The following is a 27,559-nucleotide window of genomic DNA, read 5'->3' as shown; positions in this document are numbered from 1 at the left end:
TCCATGTGGTGTATTCAATCTCATAAGTCATTATGGCCAACAAACATTAATACATTTATCTTTTCTTCTTCTTCTTCTTCTTATTTTTCAAAGAGAGTAGCTACTAGCAATGCTCTAAAAAACATATTTTCTAACCAATCATGTGCATGTAATTGATTTTCACCAAAGTTTTACCTGAAATGATAACTCATTAGTAAGAGAATTTAAATTCTTGAGCTCAATTTTCACGTGTAGATCTTGTTATACAACTACGTGCTAGGTAATTTGATTGTTTGCCTATGAAGCTTGTATCAAAGAGGAAGTAGAATCATAATTTGAAATTCAAGCAAATTTCTTTTCTCATTCATAGTAAAACCATAGAGGTCCATACTCCCACACTAAGGATGGTCCCAAACATGAATTTGAACAACATTCAAGACCGGTCAAGAAATTTGTAATTTTATTCAACAAAGATTTCAATAGATTTGTTATCACATCTTTGGCCAAGCATCTTTTGGACATGTTTACAGAGCCAACAAATTTAGGTGCCAAGGGGGTTTGGGAAACAAACCTCACAAAGGACTAGGGCCAAACAAACAAATCTATATGCCAAGGAATTTTGGGAACCAAACCTCATAGGGCCAAAACTCGAATGATTTATTTTTCTTGTTTGACCCATTTTTACTTAGACATCCATGAGTGGGGAGTGGGTCCTCCCCCTAGCCCCTTGAACAATGGAAATATATCATGGGGGTATGCACCTTTGATTAAGATATTGTTAAAAAGGATTAGCCAATATCCTCAAGTTAGATTCTTTTGAGTACTAAGAACATAACAAATGCCAAGGCTTACCACTCAAACATAATAAAACCTCTCTTACTCTCACTATTGTTTTTGGTACAACTTTACTCAGTAATTCTACTACTTAAATTAATATGGTGATACAACCCTGTTATGATTAGAAGGTAGGCTATCTCATTCACCACCAAATAAGAAATGTCCCTTATGTTGAAATATACAAGCGAATAGGGTGTGTGTGGGAACAAGCTCTTGGATAGAGGCTGTAAAAGAGGAGATGTAATTGTGAAAGAACCTGTGAAAAGGTTAGAAGAATCTACTGGGAGCGAATAATGGGTAGCATGAGGGAATTTAGGAGTGTGGAGATATTCTGGGAGATATTCAGGGAAAAGAGAAGAGGTGGAGAGAATCAGGCAAGAGGTGGAGATATTCTGGGAGTGAATCATGGAGAAATCAATGGGATTAGATGCTTGATGTAAACTCTATAAATTGAGGCATAGACCTAATGAGAATTTGATGGTTTTTGAGTATCCATGCCTACATTAATCTATTTGCTAATTACCCACTAATTACGTCTTAATCATTTGCTAATCACTTTGTTAATGATGTTAATTCTAGTGTATGATCCACCATAGCTCATCATTATGCTCAAATTTCAACATGGTATCAGAGCCATGCCTAGAATCAATTAGGTTTATGAGCCCATTAGTTAATTAATTAGGATTAGTAGATGATTAGCAAAAAATCAAATTTTTAGTGAGTTTTTCACTTCCCCCTTCACCCCCAGCAGTGGAGGACTCCATTCTCCTTGCACACATAACATTAGGCTAAGCCCTTTTAGGTACTCATAATAGACTCATAGGGCTACACACACCTCAAATCTTGTGGGCCAATTCAGCGCAGAACTGTCGATTTTTGTTGATTACTGGGCACCGTTTTTCTAAGGAATTTTTGCCATTGCTGCTTCATCAAGTCAAATCCTTCTAATTCCTCTTAGCCCAAGGGGTAATCAAGCATGCTCTACAAGCTGGTGAAGACAGAATTCAATTTCATCAAGTCTACAGTGAGATCCAAGCTCTTCATCAAATCTGTAGGTGACTTTGGTAAAACAGAGATTAAGCTTTCAATATTTGGTCAAATCTTGTGTTTCTTGGCTTAGTCCTCTACTAGACTCAGCTATTGATGCCTTTGAAAGCATTTGAGCTCATTTGAAGTGGAAGGCACCAGATCTCGACTCCCCGCATACTCTGTTTTTTGCACACAAAATTGAGCATTAATTTGCTAATCAGTGATTAATTAGTGCTAATCACTATATTTTGATGCAATTGAGGGTTCAAATTAACCATTAGGTATCTGATACAGATCCCTAAAGCTTCAGATTGCAAATCGGAGTTGGTTTGATACTCCAACCATCCCGTACAAATTGGTTACTTTTGATTTAATGTAATTTCTGGTAAAATTGGTTACCTTTGATTTAATGTAATTTCTGGTAAAATTGTGCTGATAAAATTGTGAAAATCATCATTTTGCATTTAACCCTTGGTTAATGCCTATAAATCTCACTCAAAATCAAGATTATTCACAGCCAGAGTTGCATTTGGGAATGTGCATAAGAATGAAGGCTATACGCATTATGTAATTGGGCACATTGCATCAGTGTAAAAATGGGAACAAACACTGCCCTTGTCCAGATTAAGGCAAGAGGTAAGACCTCCCGCATAAATTTGGGTTTGCATTGCATAATGACAAAAGATGAACATAAAAAGCCCAAAGGAACTGTCAGCAAAACATTGAAACATGTTGCTCATATGGAGCAAAATGACATGACGGATGAGCTCATGGCCCCAGCCATGAAAGAAGAAGAATATCTCTTCCCAAGAAGAGGATCCACACCAAGAAGAAAAGCTAAAGGAAGACATGGACACGAGAAGAGAAGCTGCCACAAGAAGAGATGCTGCCCCAAGAAGACTGAAAGAAGAGACGGACGCGTGGAGAGAAGCTGCCACGACAAGAAGACTGAAGAAAAGAGAAGATGTGAGGCTCCAAAGAGCGAGGAGCCATGTGAAAATCTCTGAGAGAGAGAGAGAGAGAGAGAGAGAGAGAGAGAGAGAGAGAGAGAGAGAGAGAGAGAGAGAGAGAGAGAGAGAGAGAGAGACCCCACAATCTAATGTAACCTGCCCCAATAAAGTAAAACCACCTCTGAGCCACCGATGATGTAGGCCACGTGGTAGATGTATGTGAGCACTTTAGTCAAGGTCGCGGGCACTTATAGTAGCCTTGGACACATAGAGAGAGAGAGTCAAGGACTATGGAGTTTAGCGACTTAAGGCACTGGTCGCGGACTGTCAAGTAAGAAACAAACTTGATACAGGGTCCAGGTGTGCTGAGATAACTTGAGGGGGGGAGGAGTAGACACTGGTCGCGCGGACTATCAAGTAAGGGGAGGCAAACTTGGTATAGGGTCTAGGTGTGCCAGGATTATTCATTTGAGGGGAGGTGTTGAAATATACAAGTGAATATGGTGTGTGTGGGAACAAGCTCTTTTACAGGATAGAGGCTGTAAAAGAGGAGATGTAATTGTGAAAGAACCTGTGAAAAGGTTAGAAGAATCTACTGGGAGAGAATAATGGGTAGCATGAGGGAATTTAGGAGTGTGGAGATATTCTGGGAGATATTCAGGGAAAAGAGAAGAGGTGGAGAGAATCAGGCAAGAGGTGGAGATATTCTAGGAGTGAATCATGGAGAAATCAACAGGATTAGATGCTTGATGTAAACTCTATAAATTGAGGCATAGCCCTAATGAGAATTTGCTGGTTTTTGAGTATCCATGCCTACATTAATCTATTTGCTAATTATCCACTAATTACGTCTTAATCATTTGCTAATCACTTTGTTAATGATGTTGATTCTAGTGTATGATCCACCATAGCTCATCATTATGCTCAAATTTCAACACCTTAGTCAAGCTATGACTCATAAAAAGAGGACCAATTAGGGGTGAGTTTGAGTGTGATCGGATCCTCCTATGTGTCGCGCATGTGAAAGGTGAGTGGGTGAGTGGTGAGTTTAATCCCCTCATCGTACGTCGACGAGTGGTCGACGTATTGGGTCTTGTATGGCAGTGGCTTCTAGAGCAGGTGGCTCCTTCTCGTGAGGATGAGGGGGCAATTGGGGATGGAGAGACTGGGTGGGAGAATTAGGCAGGTGGCTTCAGGAAAGTGTCTTGCATAACTATGCTATGTCTAAGATTTTCTATCTAGGTAAGGGTTTTTTCAATGTGTTGTTTATCAAAGGGAAGTCTGTGTCTGAGTTGTTTGCCAAGGGACCCTTGTTTTTTGGTCAAAGGTTGATACATGTTTTTTCGTTTGTTCCTTTGTTTGATGTCAATAAAAGCCTTCAGAATGGGTGCCCGGTTTGGGTTGAAGTGATTGGATTGCCTCCCTGGCTTAGACCTACGCTACGCAACATAGCTCAGTCCCTTGGCCCAGTGTTGTTTGTTACCAGTGATGAGGTAGGAGGAAAGCAGGGTAACAGTGCATGCATCACCTGGAACCCCTCTAATGAGACTCCAAAATCTGTGGAGGTAGACTTAGGCCAACTAAGTAAATTGGACTTAGGCCTCAAGTTCGGTGCATTTCCTGGTGCTTGCTTTAGGTGTGGGGCCTTTGGGCATATTGCCAAAGATTGGGCGGTCGTAGAATCCACAAGGGAGGAGACTAAAGTGGTGAGTCAAGGGCAAAACGACAAGGACAGTGTTCCACTAGAGACTTAGAAAGGAGACTTAGAAAGTAGATTCTAAAGGGAAGGAAGTGGTGTTAGAAACTGGGGAGAATAAGAAAGAAGGGGGCTGGGATAAAGTTAAAACCAGAACCAATGTTAGGCAAAGTAAGGCTGAAGCTAGGAAGGCCCAAAGCAGCCGAGGTTATGAGAGTAGGAGGAATGGGAGGGGGGAGAATCCGGATTCTATCATCTTTCTATAACCCTTATAGCCCACTGCTTGAGAGAGATAATTCTTTGTTGGTAGAACAGTTTTCTGAAAGGGCACTGAGTGAAACTAGAAAGGAGATTGATCTTGTTCAGAGTAGTCAAGGTGAGGAAGTGGAAATGGTCCTAAAAACTGCATTAACATGATGAACAGTAATGAGTTCAAAGGGTGCATGCGGAATGTGAAAGGGATCAAAGACAAGAAGAAAAATGCTATATTTTGGGATTTAGTGCATTCTTGGGACTTGTCTGTTTTGGCTATGCAAGAACACAACCTTTTTGGGAGAATCTCTAGGTTAAATAGTTTTAGGGAGTGGGAAGTTTTTTATGGTGGTATTAGTTCAGGTTATAGTGGGGTTATGACTCTAGCTAAGAGGGATCTTAACCCTAGTATCATAGCTAATCATCTAGAGGGAAGAATATTGATTGTAGAGATTATAGTAGATGGTGAAATAATATGGGTTATTAATGTGTATGGGGATCATAATCATAAGGTTAGGAGTAGTATTATGTGGGAATGGATTGCAAGGCTAAATATTCAAGTGCCTTGCATTATATTAGGGGATTTTAATATGGCAAAAAGAGTTGTTGATAGATGTGGTGGTAGCATTGTTCTCTTAGGGAAGGAAAAAGGGCAGTGGGAATATCTTAGAAGGGGCTTGGGGCTTAAGGATAGTTGGTATCTTGGGGACTAGAGAGACAAACCGGGGGACACCTATTTTAACCTCCAATATTTATCCTCCTCATCAAGAATTGATAGAGTTTTCTTTAGTCAGCAAGCCTCATGGGTACCTCACACTTTGAGGGTGGTAGTGGATTGTAGCTCTACCATCTTCCTATAAAATGGGGCTGATATGGACTTATCTCATTTTCCAACAAGGAAATTGAGAGTGAATAATTTACTTCTGAAAGACTCCCTTTTTGTGGAATATACTGAAGAAGCCATTGATAAATTAAAAAGGAGAAAGGGGCCTGAGGGTTCATGGAAACAATTTGCTAATGAGATGTAAGGAATCATTAGAGCTGTGGGTAAACTGAGGGCTGAGAGGAAAGGAGAGGTGAGAAAAAAAAATGGTCTGCCGTGCTTGAGGATCTGCTGCTGAAGAGGCAGACTTTAGGGCTGGACTCTGATGACACTGAGTGTTGTATTTTAAGTGTCAGGCCAACATCAAGCTGAGGAGGATAAATGTTATGGAGAACATGAGTATTGGGCTAGAAGGAATCTATTCAGCAACAAAAAAAAAACATGACAATAGGTGTTTTAAACTCTCCAAGAATAAAGGTGATAGAGTGATTGTGGGGAACATTTTGGATGAGGATGGTAATCCTATACATGACACCAAATCACTTGCTCTAAAATGGGTCAAGTTCTTGGGTTCTTGCTCTAAAATGGGTCAAGTTCTTGGGTTCAACATTGAGTCTAAAAGAGGACTACTCCTTGAGAAGATTTTAAGCTGAAAACAGGTTGCTTGGCTTTTTAGTCAGAAGATGGATTCTGAAGCCAAGTGGTTAGAAAGAGATATTGAGATGGATGAGTGCTGGTGTGCTCTACTAAAGCTGGGAATGGAGAAAGCTCCTGGTTGGGATGGTCTCTCGATTGAGTTTTTCATAGCTTTTTGGCCTTCATTAAGAGGTGGTGGCTGACATCTGCAAGAAAGCTTTTAAATTGGGTCTTTGTTGGGACAAGGTTTTCAAAGGTCTTGTGAAACTCATTCCTAAACAGACTTCTTGTACAAGTTTGGGCATTGGAGGCCTATCACTTTATTGACTATGATGTATAAAATTTTAGCCAAGGTGATTGCCCTCAAAATTACTCGTGTTGCAAGAGATCATCTCCAAAAAACAACATGGCTTTATCAAAGGCAAGTCTATTTATGATAATATCTTTGCTGCTCTATTGGGTAGAGATGTGGCCATTAAAACTCAACAGAAATGCATTATGATGCAATTGGACCTTGAGAAAGCCTATGATAGGATACAATGGTCATTCATTGCTAGGGTGATGGAAAGAATGAGATTTGGAGCTAAAATGGCTACATGTATTTATACTCTCTCCTTGAGTGGATATTCTAAAGTGCTTCTCAATGGAAGAGTAGTAGGGGGATTTGAAATCAATAGGTAAGTCAAACAAGGGTGCCCATTAGCTCCCTTACTTTTTGCCATTGCTTCTCACACTATGCTAGTGGCATTTGCCCTAGATGCAGGTCTTCAATAGAAAGTGGCAAGCATGTGTTTTGGGAATGCCTAGCCTTAAGGAGCACCTGGTGCAAAATGAGTAAGTGGATACAAAAGAATTTGAATATGCAAACCTTTTGGGAGGATTGGCCACTTGGGAAGTGGGCAGTTATGATGATGAGCACAGTGGGTTGGTGTTTAACATTGTCAAAACTTGCACTCTATGGGAAATCTGGACTAGCAAAAATGAAATTGTTTGAAGGCTACATGTACAAGATTATAGGATACTGAGCTGATGTATAAATGTATATGCACGTGCTGGTCTGTATGTAATGTAAATAAAATTAGGTCTTTGGAGCTGGATTTGCTGATTCAAAATCTGTAGAGAAATATGCCTTGATTATTTCCCTGATTTTGGCTGAGCTTCATGCATACTAGGATTCTCTCCCTAATGTGGATTTGTTAGATGTAGGTGAGGTGCTGGATTGAGAAGAAAAGGCCTCCAAGATTCGGTCCTAAAACTCAGAGATGGTACCGCAAGGAAAAATAGATGGATCACACTTTTGTGGCTATTATTGAGAACCCAGTTAACACTAGACCTACTGTCAAGGTGTGGTCAAAGCATGGGGGAATGTTGGAAAAAAGTCTCCCCGGGGCTGCACTACTGAGGCCATGATGGAGGCTTGCTTATTATTGGGGTATCAAATCTCTCGGGATTAGTCTAGCTTCTTGTGTGAGGATGAAAGATAGGAATTTCCTTTTAAAATTTTGAATGAGATCAAAAAGGAGTAGATAGTTGTGTTCTTGGGGGTGATGTATGACTGATTTTGAATAGTTAATATAAATATATTATTGGTCCCCCCAAAAAAAGAGTACCAAACAATTTTTCTCTTATTACATAGCTTCAAAAACATGAAAAATAACCAAGATAATTCTAGGAAATGTTAGATGAAATGCACTGAGACCTAATAGATTTGAGCCCATGGAGAAAATTTGAAAGCCCCTTCAAACCAAATACACAGCCAATAAGAAGCTCAAACAAGAAGGTTGGCTAGCTAATATTTAAAGAGAGTAAAAGGCACTAGTGCACAATCATGCAAAGCTCATTTTCAACCAAGTGCACACTTCAAAAAAACCAAAAAGATAAATAGATCTTCATAGCAAAAATAAGAAAAATTTGTGGTTTCTTCACACATTAGTCAAGGGAACCCACACTATCTCATGGTTTTGCAACAGATAGACAAGAAAAAAAGCCTTCTGTCGTCTTGACTAATTCGAATTATATCGCCGGTGTGTGTGTTTTGATGTTAAGAAGGGTGAATTATCAAGGCATGAAATGTATTACTTTCTAGATGGGTTCAACCAAGTGTAACAAGACCAAGAAAAGAACACCTTCATAGCATAGCATATGAGGTCATGCCATTTCTAATGGCAATCCAGAGAGAGATGTTTATCAACACCTTCGGGGATTGAGACAACACATGAATAGGGCATCCCCTAAAACCTAAACAAAACATAATGTAAATGAAAAATAAGTGGAAACAATCAAGGCACCAAAGGGGACATTTCATTGATAATGCATGCAAAGCTTGATAAGGTTACATAGATAAGTCTCAAGTATGATGACACATATATAGGAGATATTTCAAATGAGCATCAATTACATCAGTGGCACCCACTCTTTATGTTGAAATCTATGGTGAACATAATACATAGACAACGACCCTAGCCTAAGATCCATTTAGAACTCTGAGTCACACTACAAGCCTATGAAACTCTACTAAAGCTCCACAACCCTAGTTGCCACACATTTTTTGGAACGAGTACAAAACGTTCTCTTACTTTCTGTATAAGTTCTTTAAACGTTTCATACAAGAAGGGGAGGAATAAGACAGAAAACATACAATTTTTTCCCTGTATACAGGAGGGCATCACTTGTCTAAACATGCAAAAAAATAAGCACCACTACATTTAACTTTTTCGAGATTAACACAAACCCAGATCTTTTCCATTTTTCTTAGGCACTATGAGTATTGGTGGGGATAGCCATTGTGAATAACAAGTTTGGAGTGTTGCATGCAGCATGCTGCATACTGTTGGCACTGGAGTTGAGGTTAGAAAATTGCCAGATTTTCTAAAACACCACTACATACAAACATGATAACAAGTTTGGAGTGTTGCCTGCTGCATACTGCTGTTGGCACTGGAGTTTTGGGGGTGAGGAGGGTTTACAGGTTAGAAAATTGCCAGATTTCTCTTATATATTTGGCATAGCTTGTAGAATGCCATAACATATACAACATGCATACCTTTAGCCTTTAGAACATGTGAAAATAGCAAGGTTTGAGAGCTTCTGTCGGGCCTTGGCAACTCAGAGCTGAACCTTAGCAGCTGCCCAAGCCAGGTAACTCATGAACCATGATTCATATTCCAGATGTGCTCTCAAAGTAGCCATTCTTGAAGAGTAAGTGTTGAAGAGAATTCCAAGGAACCTCAATAAATAGTGCCGGTAAAAAATTTTAAAACGTTTCGAAGTTCGTACGGGTACTCTATGGTATGAACGTGTTTTTTGGCAACCATGTCCACAACACACCCGTCACCTTATCCGAATCAATTTCAATATCAAGATGAACGTTCAGCCTTTCTGTAGCAGACTTGAATAATGGCATACCAATCTGGAAGGACAAAAGGTGAGACTACAACATATATCCTTCAAGGAAAAGATCAAACTTGATTAAAAAAGGGCAACATAAAACCTTGGCAGGCCAGGCAACACAGCACATAACATAAACTTGGAGACAACCAAAGGTGCAACCAGCCTAATCCCTCAAGTGAAGTACCCAAAGCAGACTCAAGACTAGCAAAGCCCTTTAACAGATAATTTCACACCAAAACACCCACAACAAAATACTCTATATGAAAATTTCAGCAAAAGAGAGAAGCAGACACGACACAAGTTAGTCCAGTTTTTACAAAACTTTCAATGTAATTGACATGGCTAAAGTGGCTGTATTAAATCTTTCGATGTACTGCTCTGTCCTAGCCAGAGAAAGAGAGGCAAAAAGTGTTCCAGAGCTAAAGGTTACTTAGAGTTGTTGCTATGTATCTCCAAAACTCAGCTGACAATCAGTTTTCTACAGACCTAATTTCCATTATGTTCTTGATTCGAGGGGCATAAAGAGAGTAAACAACAGCTTGCCTTGTCACCACATTGAGCAACTCCTTGCCCTCAGAGAAGGCTGTTGCAGCAAGTTCAGAAGTGGAGACATTTTGATGTCCATGGAATCCCTGCCTTGAGCGACGCTTCACATATTCACAAATATTGTAATCCTGGAACTTGCGTGCCTCACGAAGTAAAGCTCTAAACAGAGCCCTTACCTCAGCTGCACTTGGGGGGGCTGCTGCCATCTGCATAAAGAAACGAAATATTACCAGCCCATAATGCCAAAAAAACTGATATAAAAGCTAGAATCAACACCCCCCTCTTGAAAAATGGCAAGCATCCTCGATTGCATTTTGGTGATACAGCAAAATATCCAAAGTGAAATATACAATTTGGCAAGATCAGCGTCCCAATCTCTCTAAGCCATACACATGTAACATCATTCACTGCAAACCAATGGCGTAGTAGTAGTCCAAGTTGTATACCACTGTGAACTATACACAACCACAACATCCAATGTGACTAGTACACATATATCATAGAAGTCCCATAAACAGATGTACTGTCAGCCATCAGTACCTTCGGGTGAGACAAAAACTGCACCAAGCGACCTCTAGATGTCATCTGAGCCTGTTTGTATCAAGGGAGTGGAGGTGCTACCCCCCTCTTGAGCATCAGGCAATGCTCCAGACCCATGCTTTGCTGAACCTGAATGAGCCGTAACAAGAGTCGGCTCCAACTCAAAGGCATCGAGATAAAGCTGCAAAACCTGAGGTGAATCTGTTAAGTCACCTTCCTCCATCCACTTCGCATCCATCGGTGAATAGTTCTTGAACTTCACAAGATAACGACGGGAAACTTTACCTCGTACCTTTCTTTCCTTATGTGCCAGTATCTGCTCTGGAATAAGAACCTCATCAAGTTCCTCAACTTCCGGCTGAGCCTCATCTGATACATCCTCAGGCACATCCCCACGGAAAGGTCTAAGGAGACTCATGTGAAATGCATTGTGAATCTTCCAGTGATCTGGTGGCTTCAAGCGATAGGCCACCTCATCAATCTTTTCCAATACCTGAAAAGGCCCATAATAACGCATGCTCAACTTAGGGAATAAGCGCTCTTTACCCTTCATCTTCTTGAGTCTAGCCTTTTCAAAGCGCAAAAGAACCCAATCACCCAATGCAAACTCTAAAGCACGTCTGTGACGGTCTGCGGCTTTCTTTTGCTTCTGCTAAGTTTTCTGGAGTGCCAACTTAACTCTCCAATAAGCTTCATCCATGTTTTCCACATACTGATCAGCCTCAAAGATCTTATCCTTTGTGTGCAAAATGGGTGGTACCTTCTTCCCTCCTTCCACAATCTCAAAAGGCGCCTTGCCCGCCGAGGTATGGACAGTGTTGTTATGTACAAACTCCACCAAAGGAAGATACTTTTCCCATTGTTGCTTGTGCTCTCAAAATGGGTGGTACCTTCTTCCCTCCTTCCACAATCTCAAAAGGCGCCTTGCCCGCCGAGGTATGGACAGTGTTGTTATATGCAAACTCCACCAAAGGAAGATACTTTTCCCATTGTTGCTTGTGCTCTGACACATAACACTTAAGAAGATCTAACACTGTAGAGTTAGCCTCTTCCGATTGACCATCTATTTGTGGATGAAATGAAGATGAAAACTTGAGAGTTGTACCCATGTTGTCAAACAACCCTCTCCAGAATAAACTCGTCATCCGTGGATCACGGTCACTAATGATAGACGTAGGCAAGCCATGATACTTGAAGATGTTCGCCATGAACAACTTCACCATATGATCAACTTTGATCGTCTTACGCACGGGAATGAAATGAGCCTGCTTACTGAACCTGCATATGATAGTCCAAATGCCATCATTGCCCGTTTGTGTCCGTGGAAGATCAAATATAAAATCCATGGCAATGCTCTTCCAAGGTCTATCTGGAATAGGTAAAGGCTGTAGTAACCTTGGTGTCTTTTGACGGTCAAACTTTACCTTCTGACATACGATGCATTGCCTAACAAAGGCATCAACATCTCTTCTCAAGGTTGGCCAATAAAAGAAAGTCTCCACTGCTTTTACCGTGGCGTCAATACCTCTATAACCTGCATACGATGGAGCATGACTTTAAATCATAACCTTGAGGCGCAATGGCCTGGTAACACACAGTCTACCATGCATCAACAAAAACCCATCCCTGAGAGTATAGTGCTCATGCCGCTGACCCTCAGATATCTGATCATACAACCTTTCAAAATCCTCATCATGGGCATACTGCTCTTTCATTTCATCAAGCTCATGATGATAAGCAAGTGAAACTGCTGAGACCTGTGGCTTGCGTAAAAAGCATCTGCCACAACATTCTTTTTGCCTTCCACATGCACTATCTGGAAGTGAAACATAGACAAAAAGCATCGCATATGCTTCTCTGAAAGCTTAGTTTGCGTGAGGAAATAAAGCAAGGTCTGATGATCTGTCTGCACAGTGAAATCAGCCCCAAGCAAGTAGTGATTCCATGTAGAAAGAGAATGGATTACAACCAACATCTCTTTCTCATAAACCTGTAAATGCTTCTCGGCATCTTGCAATATTCTACTCTCATAGGCTATCACATGTCCCTCCTGCATGAGAACTGCCCCAATGCTACTTCCAACAAAAGCCTTTCGGAGATCCGGTAACACCAATACTGGATCCGAAGTAAGCTTTTCTTTAAGCTTTTTGAAGGCTGTAATTTTCCAATTAGCCCATCTAAACGGAGTTGCCTTCTTTGTAAAGGCATAAAGGGGCGAAGCAATTTCAGCAAAATATCGTATGTACCGCCGGTAATAGGAACACAATCCCAAAAAGCTGCGTACATCATGCACGGTCCTCAAATCTGGCCAATTAAGAATTGCTTCCACCTTCGATGAATCCATACGGACTCCATGCTTAGACACAATATGCCCCAAGAAATGTATCTCTTGCAAGAAGAACTCACTCTTCTTGCCATTAATAACCAGCCTATGGTTCCTAAGTTCTGCAAACACAATGGCCAAATGCCTTCTATGCTCTTCCTCAGTTTGTGAATGCACAATCATATCATCAAAGAATGTGCCCACAAACGCTCTATGAGGCCGGAAAATCCTGTCCATCATTCTGTTAAATGTGACGAGTGCATTTGTCAAACCAAAGGGCATAACCAAAAACTCATACAACCCAAACGTGGTTCGAAATGATGTCTTATGCACATCCTCGGGTCTAATTCGTATCTGATGATACCCGCTTTTCAAGTCAATCCGACTAAAGACTGTAGAGCCCTGTAAGCGGTCCAAAATGTCATCGATCCTAAGAATGGGGAATCGATTCTTGATGGTATTCTTGTTCAGCGCCCTGTAGTCAATACACATGCGCCAAGAACCATCCTTCTTTTGCACTAAGAGTATAGGTGAGCAAAAGGGTGATGAGCTAGGCTGTATCAACTCTTTATTCAAAAGCTCCTATACCTAACTCATAATTTCTTCTTGTTGAGCTGCACTAACACGGTACGGTGGTCTATTTGGTGGAGTACTACCAGGAATTAGATCAATGGCATGATCTTCTGGCCTCTCCGGAGGAAGTTCTCCTGGCAATGACTTGGAAAAACAATCTTGGAACCCACATAAAAAATCAGTCCTGTCCTTATCTAACATAAACAAATTAGACTTAGACTCATCATCTTTTGCATCCTTTACATAAATCAAGTACGCAGAAAGATGCTTTTTCATTACTGATGAAATTGCCGAAGCTGATACAATAGGAACAGATTCCCCTTTAAGTTTTACATCCAAAACATGTTCTTTCCCTCTATGGGTCAAAGTGATTTTCCTATTGTATGTATCCACCACCGCATGTACTCTGTGGCACCATGGCATCCCCAACAAAACATCACATCCATCAAGTGGCATGATGAAAAACTCTTCATTGTCCACATAACCCTGCAAATGAAGCCTAAGCTTCCCAATAATAGGAGTGGCGGGTTCTGCATACCCTGGACAAGCCATGTTAGCCTCATATAACGGCCCTATCTCCTCTGCGCGAATCCCCAATCCGGTGGCCAAATCCGGTGAAATAAAGTTGGCTCTAGCACTTGTGTCAAAGAATATCAAGGCATTTTGATCTCTCACTTTGTCCCATGCCCTGCACAACTGAGACTCTTCACCACCTGGCTGTTCCCCAACAAGATCAGGAACTAACCGTGCAGAAGGTTTTGGTTTCTTTGACTTGGGCTCTCCTTTATTGTCAGAGTCCTTTTGGGACTTTCTCTTGGGACAATTAAAAGACATATGTCCCTCTTCTGTACAGTAGAAATGTTTCCGAGCATCCCTCAAAGCCTGTCTCTCCTCAGAAGTTCTCTTGGGCATTGGCAACTTCTTATACTGTGTCTCTGTAGAACCTTTTGCATCACGCGAAGCATGCCCAGACTTTTCAGATTTCTTACTCGAGTTCTTACTGCCTTTACACCCAGATGAGACTCCAGTGAGTAACGCATTAGCTGTCATAGCATTCTCTATCATCTGTGACATGTTTGTTACTCGAGTCTTGATACAATAGTCACGCACTTCCTTGGGCAGCCCACAACAATACTTCTCTACCTGCTCAGACAAAGGCACTGCACGGTAAGAAGTAACTAGGAGTAAAGCTTCCCAAAACTTCTTATTGTAATCTTCTTTGATGCATCCAACTTGTGCCATGCTGTCATTACATCCACCTCAAAAGTAGATGTGAGCCATACGAAAGAGAACACCTGTTTAAATTGTACCCAAGTAGTTGGTGCTATGCCCTGCAGAAGAAGAGTAGACCTTGAGAAAAGTCGCAGCTTTTCTCACCTTTGAGGACTCTGTGTAATTACCACAAGAAAAAGCAGCATCAAACTGCTGTAAGAAGGTAAGTGCTTTTAACTTATCTTTGGCCCCACTGAATGTATCAAATTTCACAGCAGCTCCCCCTTCCTTATAATCCTTCGCCTTACCCATAGGCGTGAGATTATCATAAGAAAGTGGCTTCACAAGATTGCTACCCCAGTATTCATGCCCATCATAGGGTCAACATTTCCAATTCCCACACCTGGCATGCCATACATTCCAACCATGTTACCAAACATTCCATTATGCATACCGGGCTGCATGCCCCCATACATATTTGCTTGCATTCCAGGTTGCATGCCCCCAAACATGTTTCCTTGCATTCCGGACTGCATACCACCATACATATTCCCCTGCATTCCACGCTGAAAATTTGCTCCAAAAGTCCCTAGCATACCCATGCCTCCTTGAGGATAACCCCCAGTCATAGATTGGAACACCGAGCCACCACCAAAATAACCTGGATGCATAGTCTGCTGAGGAACAGATGGCTGTCCAAAGAAGGAACTCTGTGAGTTAGCACCAAAGGCATGCTGCATGTTCGGAAACTGTCCAAAAGATGGATCCTGTGGAAAGGCAACACTATGACCCTGAGGAAGGTTCTTAGAACGCACCTTCTTCTTCTTCTTTTCGGGCTCAGTACGGGATCTCATAAATTCAGCAAACTTCTCACTTTGCGTGAGCTGCATAAACACATCCATAACACTGGCCAAACGATTTTTAAACTGAGCATCATCTTCCTCTTTACTAGGCACATCTTCTGGCTGTGTTACATCCTCATATTGCTCATCATCTGCAGCCTGTTCTCCTGCAAGAATATCCTCAGATTCATTTCTTTCAGGAGAGGTCTCTTGCTCTTCCTCTTCATGATAAAAATATTCGTCTTCTGTATCAGACATGTTGCTGAATTTTTCAGCGATGACTTTCCTCGAGTCAACCACGAGCTCACCCCCTTAAGAAAGTTGACGATGGGTCCCAGCAACTGAACCTTGAAACCGGCCTCTGGTAGAAACCAAAGTGCGGTAGACTAGCAGTCACCCTTCCACTTGTAGTCCAGATATAAAAACAAATTTAATTGGAGCTAGAGTGCCCCAAATCAGAAATGAGAACGACACCTGTTGGCCCCAAAGCTTGGCGCCCCTTTCGGTATTTCTTTATTCAAATTCAAAATGATGTAAAGCTGAGTACAACAAAACCAGCCAGGGGATTACACCTGTATGTCCAATCTGGCAGCCCACAATACCTCTTAGCACAGAGGATTCACACACAGATCTATGTCCCACAAAAGCAACACTCTGTGTTTCCCTCTGATCAGCCAAGACCATTCAGCAGGGCAGCCTTGAGCACACATCTGGCATATCCCAAGTACATGGTTCCACAATTCAGTATAAACATACATCCACTGTCCAATCTCTATTTCCACCCTTTCAATCTGCCATACCCCTCCTCTCACAAGGGGCCAGATAGCACAACTCTGCAACAAACATAAGCCAATGGAAAGAAAGATAGATGGACAAGTTCAGAGCTTACCAAATCAGCACGTGGATCTACACTCGGGAAGCAGTTCGTACCAGTCTGTACTTGACAACGACTGTCTGTACTCTTCCCCCTGCAACCACCTGACTATTTGCACCAAATAAACTCTGATGAAGTCTTACATGCAGTTGGAGATTCAACGCCTAACTGTTCAGGACTGAACAGTGCTGTTTCCGCCTGTACCTATCCGTACAGGTCAGCCGTACTTGATTGTACCTGTCCGTACAGGACTGCACGGACTGTACTTGCAGTAACCAGAATCTGCCCGCTTGCTGTCTGGATGTTGGACGCCTGCGCCGCCTGAAACAGATGATGCCCAACAAACTATACCTGCTGTCGTGCAGTAGACACCACCTGTACTGACTGTACGGAACTGCAGACAATTGCTCTGTCCGTACAGTTTTGTCCGTACTGTCTTCAACCTGCTGTCTGTACCTGCAAACGCCGCCTGAGCCAATAACCAATAGTCCTGCAGCCGCCTGACTGTACAACCTGCAGCCACGTGGTCTGTACGGCCGGTATGCAGTACAACCTGCACTCTTCACAGCAAAACCAGTCGACCAGCTTCCCTTTCTCTTCCACGCTTCTTTCTTGCACGACTCCCAAAAAGCTAGAGAGAGAGAGATGAGAGAGGCGTGTAACTCCAAAAGTGAAGTGGCCTCTCTCCAAAATTATCCTAGGGCCCAACTTTAATAAACATTAAAGTTCCCTAGGGGCCACTTAGGCCTAGGGACAACCCATGAATAAAACATTAAAATATTAATGTTTTTGGTCCCCCTTCACACCTGGAGATGTCCACACATCATTCACCCCAAATGTGAATCATTTAATATTTTTGCTCAGCAACCACCATGCCCACACTTGTACTGTTCCATTTTCACAGGGTCATGACAATTAGTACCTTTTAGGATGATATTTGTCGTACGCCGTGACCCCATTGTAATCCTCAGTCCAAGATAAGTTAGGCACGAGCTACGTAGGTCATTCCTCAGCCTTAGATAGTCAGTCAGTCAGTCAGTCAGTCCAAGTCCCTTAACCCACTTGAAGAGATGCATTCATGCATGTAGAGTCCGTAGAAGCCTTAGGGTTTGCATCAGAAAGCACTCTGCATAATGCATAGCATTCATCCATTGCATACAGACCATTGCAGAAGCCTTCAGATAACATCTAGCATCTGTTAGAATTTATCCAATATTTTTTCCATAATTTATAGCATTTAATGGGCATTTTTACATTATTTATCCATTTATCCAGGACAAGATGCAATCGGCCAGCCCTTCAGCCAACCGACCAGCATCTAGAGATCATATAAATAGTTGAGCTTTGCATCATTCCATCATTCATATCATATTCAGCCAAGAAGACCTCAACGCTTCAAGCCTTCAGCCCAAGGAGCATAAGCGATTGGAGAATTCCGCACATCAGCCATCAGCGTTTCATCCATCAGCATATAGGAGCATCAACGCTTGAGCATTCAGCCTGCATTCAGGAAAATGCAGCATCTACAGCATTCAGCCCTATAGAGCACCTTGCGTTTTTAGCATTCATACAGTTTTCAGCATCCTTGTTTGCATTGTTTTACTACAGCCACCTGGTGAAGGTAAAACTCGGCATTCATACTCATTTTCAGCATTCATACATAGCCTAGAACAGTCCCAATCAACCCCTTCTCTCAGCCTCAGATTTGCAGCCTTCCTACATCCATTGGGAAGAGTGCATAGGCTCGAGATTGATCATCATTTCTACAGCCGAGTGCAATTCAGCCCGACTCTTGGTCCTCAGAGATCTTGCGTTTGGCTTATCATCAGTCCAAAGTCAATCTCTTCAAAGTAATAAAGCAGATACTATTCTGGTAACGGGATAGGGGACCCTTCAGTGGGTAATTGGGGACCCCATATGGTGTACAGTTTCTCTCTCTCTCTCTCTCTCTCTCTCTCTCAAATCTCTTAAAGTTTGAAGTGATAAAGTGGATTGCTTGACTCGTGAAACTCAGGATACAGAAGACGGTGTGAGCATTTGTGTGATAGGATCCTTAATTACGAATACTTCCGCTGCATGTTACAGCATTCCTGGGCAAAGCCCATAGCCATCATAACCTATAACAATCAATTCTAAGCGACCGTAATGAGCCAATATATTTCCCACCAAGCATCTTCAAGGCAGCAAGTAGTAGCATCTTCAAGGTAACAACTAGTGCAGTGTCACTTGCATCACATCTGGGAGGGACACATGGACATGGATCTTACTTGCAGCCAAATCTTGGGCAGAGTAGGGATAGAATATGGTCCAGTTTGCGCGGTTCTGCAGCCCAATAGGTGCCCAATGGTTGGGACACAATTTGGACACAATATGAACATGTATTATGGTATTTTTTATTATGTTTTATGACCTGCAAAAATGGGTGGCCGACCTAAATACAACTTGACAACCTATCTGTATAATAATATATACAGACCCAATGTAAGTCAGATATCTCACAGGTCTCTCAAGCATATCTTAGGTGTTGACAAGAACCCCTACATAGAGGCAACTCTAGGCAAGAACACAAGCATTTGGAGAGCACGACCAAGCTGTGGATTCAGCAAGATATCTTTTGTATGCACAGTAGGTTAGCATGCATGAACCCGATCTAAGTCCAAATCCAAGATAATTGTACATATTCATGTTTTGGAATATGCAACAGATTAGGGTTACATCTCTTGTCTTCTTTGTGTTTGTTAAATAGTAGGATTAGTGTTAATCTCTCTTGCTAAGCATTAATCAAGAAAGCATGTACATGGCTGAATCTTGGTCAATTTAGGAGCTTTTCAATCATTTCATTGTATTTAGTTCAAGCACCCAATGAGCAACCAAGTGTGGACATTTTTATGATATTTGGATCTTATTATTAATAAGTTAGAACTTAGGGTTGGCAGCCAACTAGCCATTAATACACTATAAATAGAGAGCTAGGATTGAAAGTCACTCATGAGTTTAGGCATGTGCTCGAGGACTGTGGTGGTCAAGCAAGATAATGCCACACCAAACATGCTGTGAGCATCATCAAGTTCTCATCATCATCAATCATTGTAAATATTCATTCATGTTAGTACTAAACAGTAGATTAGGTCTACATTTACCTTGCATGCTTTCATTCACACTTACGCATAACGAGATTTGTGTTAATATGCAACTTAATCACTACGTCAAGCCACTCGGTCATTCCCATTTTGAAAATGGGAATCTGCATCCCATTTTCAAAATGAGAACGGCCCTCTTTCCATGCTTTGGATAAAATTTGATGTGTAGGTGCAAGAAACGTCTACTTTTGACTATCTGCTTGTGGACTTTCTGTGCTCCTTAAACTAATAAAGCTTAACCTTTAATCCTTGTGTTACCAGAAGGTATTAGGTCAGTTGGATAGGGTGTTCAATAAACAAGCATGATGTTGCAAGCTCGAGCCCCATTGGCGGCTTGGCATGGTATGTTGCAAAAAGATATATATACATATGGTGGTGTGTGGGCGTTTGCACTTGCACTTCAAAAAGGTTTTCCTTGTGAATATGAATAATCATCTGTTCTTGGAGGTAAACTGTTCATTCACTCTCCTATGTTGGGAGGTTTCCTTGGTGAAGTAAGAGCTCCAACAAAGGAGAGCTTTCTATTAGCAGTTAATCAACGCATCAAGCAGTAACACACACAGGCGAAAGAGTTGCATACTCATGAAAAAAACTCTAGCTAAGGTTGAGCCCTACCTGTAGTGGTGGCTGTGGTAAGAATCGAAGCCAGCAGTCGCAACGAGCGCGGGCAAAAACAGCACGCTCCCACCGCACAACAGAATCGTTGAGCTCGAAGTCGCTCCCTTCTGGCAGCGAGATCTTTTTTTTTCTCAAATAGGGGCAGATATATTGTAGGAGGAAGAATCCAAGGTTACATTGGCCACGTGGCAGTTGATGATTCAGACTAGGCCAAGTGGCACGCGTAATGTATGTGATTGCATGCGCTCACGCGTGGGAGGGGAAAAAACTAGTGGCTGGCAGTTTACTCCATCGCCTCGCTGCATGTATTCGAGCTTCCTCGATCAACTTTGCAGTTAGCTCTGCAGCTTCCATGTTGAACGGTGACGCCCCGAAGGTTGGATGGCATCCAAGGTGCATCTCCTTTGTAAGGCGGGCTCCCCGGCCAGCCTGAAACATTTCTGCTTCTTCTACACAGCCTTGCTGGGAGGGTGATGAGAACTGAGAAGCCTCCGCTGAGTGCAGATTGTTGTTCCATAAAGTTCATTTTTGAATGTCTAACATCTCCATCCGAAATAATCCCTTGGTCTCTAAGATATTTGTTATGCCTGTAGGAATCATGGAAATGGAAAAGGAAATGATCTTGGATTTGCACCACAGCAACTATCACATCCAATGGGCAAAATGGAAAGTACAACATACTTATGGCAAAGAAACCATCACCCTTCTTTTATGGAGTCTATTGAAATGCATATGTGCATACATATATGTGTGCATACGTAAGCATGTCTATGCCTATGTATATCTATTTATGCATGTGTATCTATGTGCAAGCATATGTTAGTGAGTTGTGAGAGTGTGTGTGTGTGTGTGTGTGTTTTATGTGCGGTGTGTATTTGTATATGCATTTGTGCATGTGTCTATGTGTGACTCTCTTATATAAATGCATATCTGTGTATTTTTTGTCTCTCTCAAGTCAAACCTTACAGTCTCTCTCTTTCCCTTTGTGTTGTCCGCACTCATATTTTTCTCTCTCTCAAGTCCAATCACTCCTTGTAATGCAAGCACACCCCATTTTGCATACATGGACACTATATCGTCTGTTTAAATTAACTTACATGGCATGGGCACCTTATACCTTTTTTTTTCCCCAAAAGCCATGGTTGATGGGGCTCTCCCATCCAAGGCATATCCCACTATTAGTACATTCAACTTGTTTCTATATTCATTTAAAATATGTGAAATTATTTACTCTATTTTCAAAAAATGTTATAAAATAAATTATAAAAGTTAACATTATAAACTATGTTGTAATATTGACTTAGATAAAAATAATTTCAACATTAGACATATATATGTGTTTCTATATTCATTTAAATTTTTAAATGAATATATATGTGTATGAATAAATATATATTTATCCATTTACTTTTGGGTGTAATAAAATATCATATGTTTTGTTATATATGAATATATATTTTATGAGATGAAGCATCGTGTATCGAAGACAGTATTTTATCATAAATATAACCTAGAAAATGCCACGCCATTAGTACATGAGATTGGTTATAAACATTCATTGACAGTAATGGTGGGAATATGATCTTTGCATTAGTGACCTGGTGGGGCATGGAGTAACTTTGTAACGGCAAGGATATTCATGTAACCAGATTCATGTAACGGCAAGGATATTCATGTAACCAGATTCTACAATCCAAGAATTACAACATATTTTTTAAACAAAACACACAAAAGATCTGGTAAAATAAAATATATAAGATAATTTCAAACTTAATATTATTAACTTCAAAATTAATAGTTGGTGGTCTTCTCCATATTGTGCACTCGTCTTTGGCTATACTACATACAAGTTTTGCTCTATTCTCTAATATAGCTAAATCAAATATTTTCTAGCTGCTCACATATCTGTGCTTTGATAGTTAAATCTAAGTATTTTCTAGCTTCTCACCTATCAGTGCTTGATAGGTGTGTGATGCCCCATTATGCGACTATCTATAGACCAACAAGTGGAGCCAAACTTTTACTTCGCCAAGATTAAAGGTTTTGTGAGGTGTTGATTTCAGACTTACAATAGCATTTTGATCTTCAAAATAAGAGGTTTTCCCTTGATCCATTAGCACTTGGTAGTGAGGGAGTTAAAATGGAGGTTCGAACCCTCAACACCTTGGAAGAGGGGTTTATTTTATATGCTGACATGCAACCGTTTTACAAGGTCAAAGTTGAGGCTTCACCAGTGATCTCTCCTATCATTATCGATATATGGAGGACAAAAAGTCAGTAGACTGAAGAAAAACAACAGTTCACAAGTGTTTTATGATTAAAGTATTCCCTCTTAACAATAATTTGCATGCACCGTATAAAACGTGCAAAACATACATGATGTTATGCAGGAAATCCCTGTCTCATACTATGGTTACATTGCCTTTGAACTCCCACCATGCGAGGGTGACTCCACAATGGTGGGGTTGGAGCATATATAAATGATGGCCATGTTTGGACAGACTATGTAACATGCAGTTGTGATTGCTTTCCTGGTATTGAGAGGTTAAGTAGGTGTGCACGACATCTAAGGTGCTATAATTTTTATTGTCCATACTTAGCAAGAAGTTCAATAGTGGTTAATGAAACACAATGGTTGGGTAAAGCCAAAAAGGTCCCCCATGTAGGCACCTACGAGTGATAGAGACACCTACGAGCATAGAGACACCTACGAGCATAGACCTGAGTTCCTAGTGTTAGATGCATTAGGCTATTCTTCTAGGATTTTTATTTGTGGAGATATCGCTGATACGAGCACTACTCCTAGTATTCATAGCATTCCTGACAGCTTTCATGTGGATAGAGTTCATATACTTGAGTAGTCAAGGATAATGCATGAGAGTAGTGAAAGATATCGCTGATACAAGCACTACTCCTAGTATTCATAGCATTCCTGACAGTTTTCATGTGGATAGAGTTCATATACTTGAGTAGTCAAGGATAATGCATGAGAGTAGTGATGATTTCATTGGGGTGAGTGTTAAAACCCTAAGATCTCTCTAGATAATTGTTATGCATAGACATACATAAATCAAGCATAAACTCATCCACCCGACCACCCCCGAGCATGACATAGCCTTGGCCTCACAAGCATCCAAGCCTCCCTTGAGTGTGCCCCATGCCCCTATTATATAGGAGGGCCCTCAAGTGACTCTTGACTCTCCATTTCCCATGTGTGACCCTTGGATGCCTGACCCTAACCTTAACCCTTAAGGTTAGTCCTAATCCATGCTCCACTAGAGCTTGTTCCTATACTCCCATGCTCACAAGCCTAATGTAGGTTAGCCTCCTAGTATATGCACACATAATGTGCATATAACATACTTCCCCTCTCTCAAAACATTGCACTCTTGCAATGAAAAAAAGGAGAATTGCACTGAACAATATCAACCGACTCCCAAGTCGAAACCTCTATTTCCCTATCTTTCCACCTAAGGGATTAGTCAACTAGAAAGTTTCCTTTCCCTGAATTCAAGTACCTTATTAGGTTCATGTGGAACATAGGATAAATCTTTGACTTCAACGAGTTCTTGAGGAGTAACTATGTAATCCTCACCTCCCAATTTTCCTTTCAATATATTGATATAAAAGACTCGATGAACTCTAACATGTGGAGGTAGTATATAGTCCATACGCAACCATGCCAATCCGATGTATAACTCAAAATTGACCACAATATCTAGGAGATAAATTCGAGCATTTTCCTTTTGACCACAATATCTAGGAGATAAATTCGAGCATTTTCCTTTTGACAAAGTTTGAAAATCTTAAGAAACTTTTAAATAAACCAACGCTCCTGGTTCAAAAGACCAAGTTGAGCGTCTTGTTGAAATATACAAGTGAATAGGGTGTGTGCGAGAACAAGCCCTTGGTTAGAGGCTGTAAAAGAGAAGATGTAATTGTGAAAGAACCTGTGAAAAGGTGAGAAGAATCTACTGGGAGAGAATAAAGGGTAGCATGAGAGAATTTAGGAGTGTGGAGTTATTTTGGGAGATATTCAGGGAAAAGAGAACAGGTGGAGAGAATCAGGCAAGAGGTGGAGATATTCTGGGAGTGAATCATGGAGAAATCAATGGGATTTGATGCTTGATGTAAACTCTATAAATTGAGGCATAGCCCTAATGAGAATTTGCTGGTTTTTGAGTATCCATGCCTACATTAATCTATTTGCTAATTATTCACTAATTACGTCTTAATTATTTACTAATCACTTTGTTAATGATGTTGATTCTAGTGTTTGATCCACCATAGCTCATCATTATGCTCAAATTTCAACATGGTATCAGAGCCATGCCTAGAATCCATCAGGTTTATGAGCCCATTAGTTAATTAATTAGGATTAGTAGATAATTAGTAAATAATAAAAAATTTAGTTATTTTTCAGTTCACCCCTTCACCCCCAGCCAGTGGAGGACTCCATTCACCTTGCACACTCACAATTAGGGCAAGCCCTTCTAACACAAGCTAGCCAACTCACTTGGCTTCAAGCCTATCAAGACGGCGCAGCAAACCGCTAGCGAAGGAAGCCGAAATCATCATTTTATCAGGCGCCGTTTTTCTGAAGCAGATTGGAGATTTCTTCTTGCTCAAGTCAAATCTCTCTAATTCCTCTTATCCCAAGGTGTATTCAAGCATGCTCTACAAGCTGGTGAAGACAGAATTCAATTTTATCAAGTCTACATTGAGATCCAAGCTCTCAATAAAATCTGCAGGTGACTTTGGTAAAATAGAGATTAAGCTTTCAATATTTGGTCAAATCTTATGTTTCTTGGCTTAATCCTCTACTAGACTCATTACTATTGATGCCTTTGAAAGCATTTGAGCTCATTTGAAGTGTAAGGCACCAGATCTGGACTCCCCGCATACTCTGTTTTCTGCACACAAAATAGAGCATTAATTTGCTAATCAGTGCTAATCACTATATTTTGGTGCAATTGAGGGCTCAAATTAACCATTAGGTATCTGATACAGATCCCTATAGCTTCAGATTGCAAATCGGAGTTGGTTTGATACTCCAACCATCCCGTACAAATTGGTTACCCTTGATTTAGTGTAATTTTTGGTGATTTTATGCTGATAAATTTGTTGTAATCATCTATTAAACACCAGATTGAGTTGTAAAAGGGTAGACACTGCCCTTGAATCTTGAAATTGGATCAAGAGGTAAGACCCCCTTCACATCACCATGAGTTCAGCACAGGAAATAGCCAAATTTAATGGGGAGCAGTTTTATACATGGCAGACAAAAACCATGTATTTGCTGATGAGGAAAAATCTGTGGGGATTAGTTGAAGGGAGAGATGAATGCCCAGAGAGAGGGGAAAATGAGTGGAAGAGTAGGAATGAAAAAGCATTGGGACTTATTGCACTCAGTTTAAATGATGAAATCATTCATCACATCACAGGGATACAATGGGCAAAAGATGCATGGGATGAACTCAATAAATTATTTGGTACACAAGCAAAAAATGCAAAGATAAATCTGTTAATGCAATTCTACAAATTGGACATGAAGGAAAGTGAACCTTTAATCACACACTTGAACAAATATAAAAGCATTAAGCAACAGCTAGCAGCTATTGGCAAAAAGGTAGAAGATGATGAAGCATTAGCTGTACTTCTGAAGAGTGTGGACAAAGGTGATTATGAAAACATTGTAGCAACACTAAAGAATGTACCTGAATTGAAGCTACACGAGATAGAAGCAGCTCTACTAGAGCAAGAGAGCAGAGGCAAAGAGAAGAAAGGGCTCGACTCAACAGCAAGAGAGGAAAAACCATTCTTCACCCAAGGAGGATTCTCTCGAGGGTGAGGACGAGGAAGAGGCAGAGTAGGAGGGAGGAACTTCACTTGCCACAAATGTGGAAAGCCAGGACACATGGCGAGAGACTGCTACAGCAAACCCAGTGAAGAAGGAACGACATTGGCAAACTTCATGGAGGCTCCAAAGGAAGTGGAGTCGGATCATCTTTTCTGAGAGAGAGAGAGAGAGAGAGAGAGAGAGAGAGAGAGAGAGAGAGAGAGAGAGAGAGAGAGAGAGACCCCACAACCCAATGTAACCTGCCCCAATCAAGTGAATAGGGTGTGTGCGGGAACAAGCCCTTGGTTAGAGGCTGTAAAAGAGAAGATGTAATTGTGAAAGAACCTGTGAAAAGGTGAGAAGAATCTATTGGGAGAGAATAAAGAGTAGCATGAGAGAATTTAGGAGTGTGGAGTTATTCTGGGAGATATTCAGGGAAAAGAGAAGAGGTGGAGAGAATCAGGCAAGAGGTGGAGATATTCTGGGAGTGAATCATGGAGAAATCAATGGGATTTGATGCTTGATCTATAAATTGAGGCATAGCCCTAATGAGAATTTGTTGGTTTTTGAGTATCCAGGCCTACATTAATCTATTTGCTAATTATTCACTAATTATATCTTAATTATTTGCTAATCACTTTGTTAATGATGTTGATTCTAGTGTTTGATCCACCATAGCTCATCATTATGCTCAAATTTCAACACGTCCTCTATCAGCATAGAACCATGCTCTATCCAAAGCACTCCTGATAGAATCTCGAGCTTTGGTCAGCATTTCTTGCATATCACGCAAGAAGTCCCTCAATGCATCAAGCTCGATGTCCTTAAGACCGACATCAATAGGTGCCTTGGGCTGATACCCATACATAAGCATGAATGGACTAAAACCAGTAGCCATATGTTTAAAACTATTATAGGCAAATTCCATCATTGGAAGATATTTTTCCCAATTTAATGCTTTTCCAGAGACATATGCACGAAGCATATCCTCTACAATCTGATTCATACGCTCTGTTTTCCCATCAGACTGTGGATGATAAGAGGAATTCATAATCAAAGTAATTTCCTCGTTTGTAACCATTTGGAATAAAGTAGGAAAACATGGCATTATAACAGCAAGAACCAGGGATTCATCGGCGCCCCGACATACCCACATCTGCACATGGAATAATCGATGTCCCGAGCTACCCATATCAACATAGAGAGTTATCGGCGTCTCGATGAGTCACATATGTCCATCCGTAAACCATCAGGTTGACTGTACAAATCACCTAAAGTACGGAACTAGAGAAAGAAATACCAACAAAGGAAAATTCCAAATTTCCTTAATCCGAACACAACAAGATAAACTCGTTGAACTCTAAAGAAAGAGATTTCAACAAGTGAAAATGTCGACAAGATTACACTCATTAATACATGTAGGCTATAGATAAAAGAATTTTATCTAGAGAATGCCCACA

At 40.9% G+C, this 27,559-nt stretch overlaps 1 protein-coding gene across 1 annotated transcript; it reads right to left on the bottom strand.

The window, feature by feature from the left end:
• Window positions 1-9,927: 9,927 nt before the first annotated feature.
• Window positions 9,928-20,385, bottom strand: LOC147610012 (LYR family of Fe/S cluster biogenesis protein). Its single transcript, XM_086787153.1, has 2 exons — window positions 20,258-20,385; window positions 9,928-10,344 (listed from the first exon to the last, which is right to left on the bottom strand). The coding sequence occupies exon 2, from the start codon at window positions 10,342-10,344 to the stop codon at window positions 10,063-10,065; it is 282 nt and encodes a 93-aa protein (XP_086643279.1). The 5' UTR covers window positions 20,258-20,385; the 3' UTR covers window positions 9,928-10,062.
• Between the last annotated feature and the right edge of the window lie 7,174 nt (window positions 20,386-27,559).

The sequence above is a fragment of the Cibotium barometz genome, chromosome 50, assembly GCF_041138505.1.
Source record: "Cibotium barometz isolate CiBa-2024 chromosome 50, ASM4113850v1, whole genome shotgun sequence".
Lineage (NCBI taxonomy): Eukaryota > Viridiplantae > Streptophyta > Polypodiopsida > Cyatheales > Cibotiaceae > Cibotium > Cibotium barometz.
Note: the sequence above shows the minus strand (reverse complement) of the source record. Positions and strands in the feature narration are given on the sequence as shown.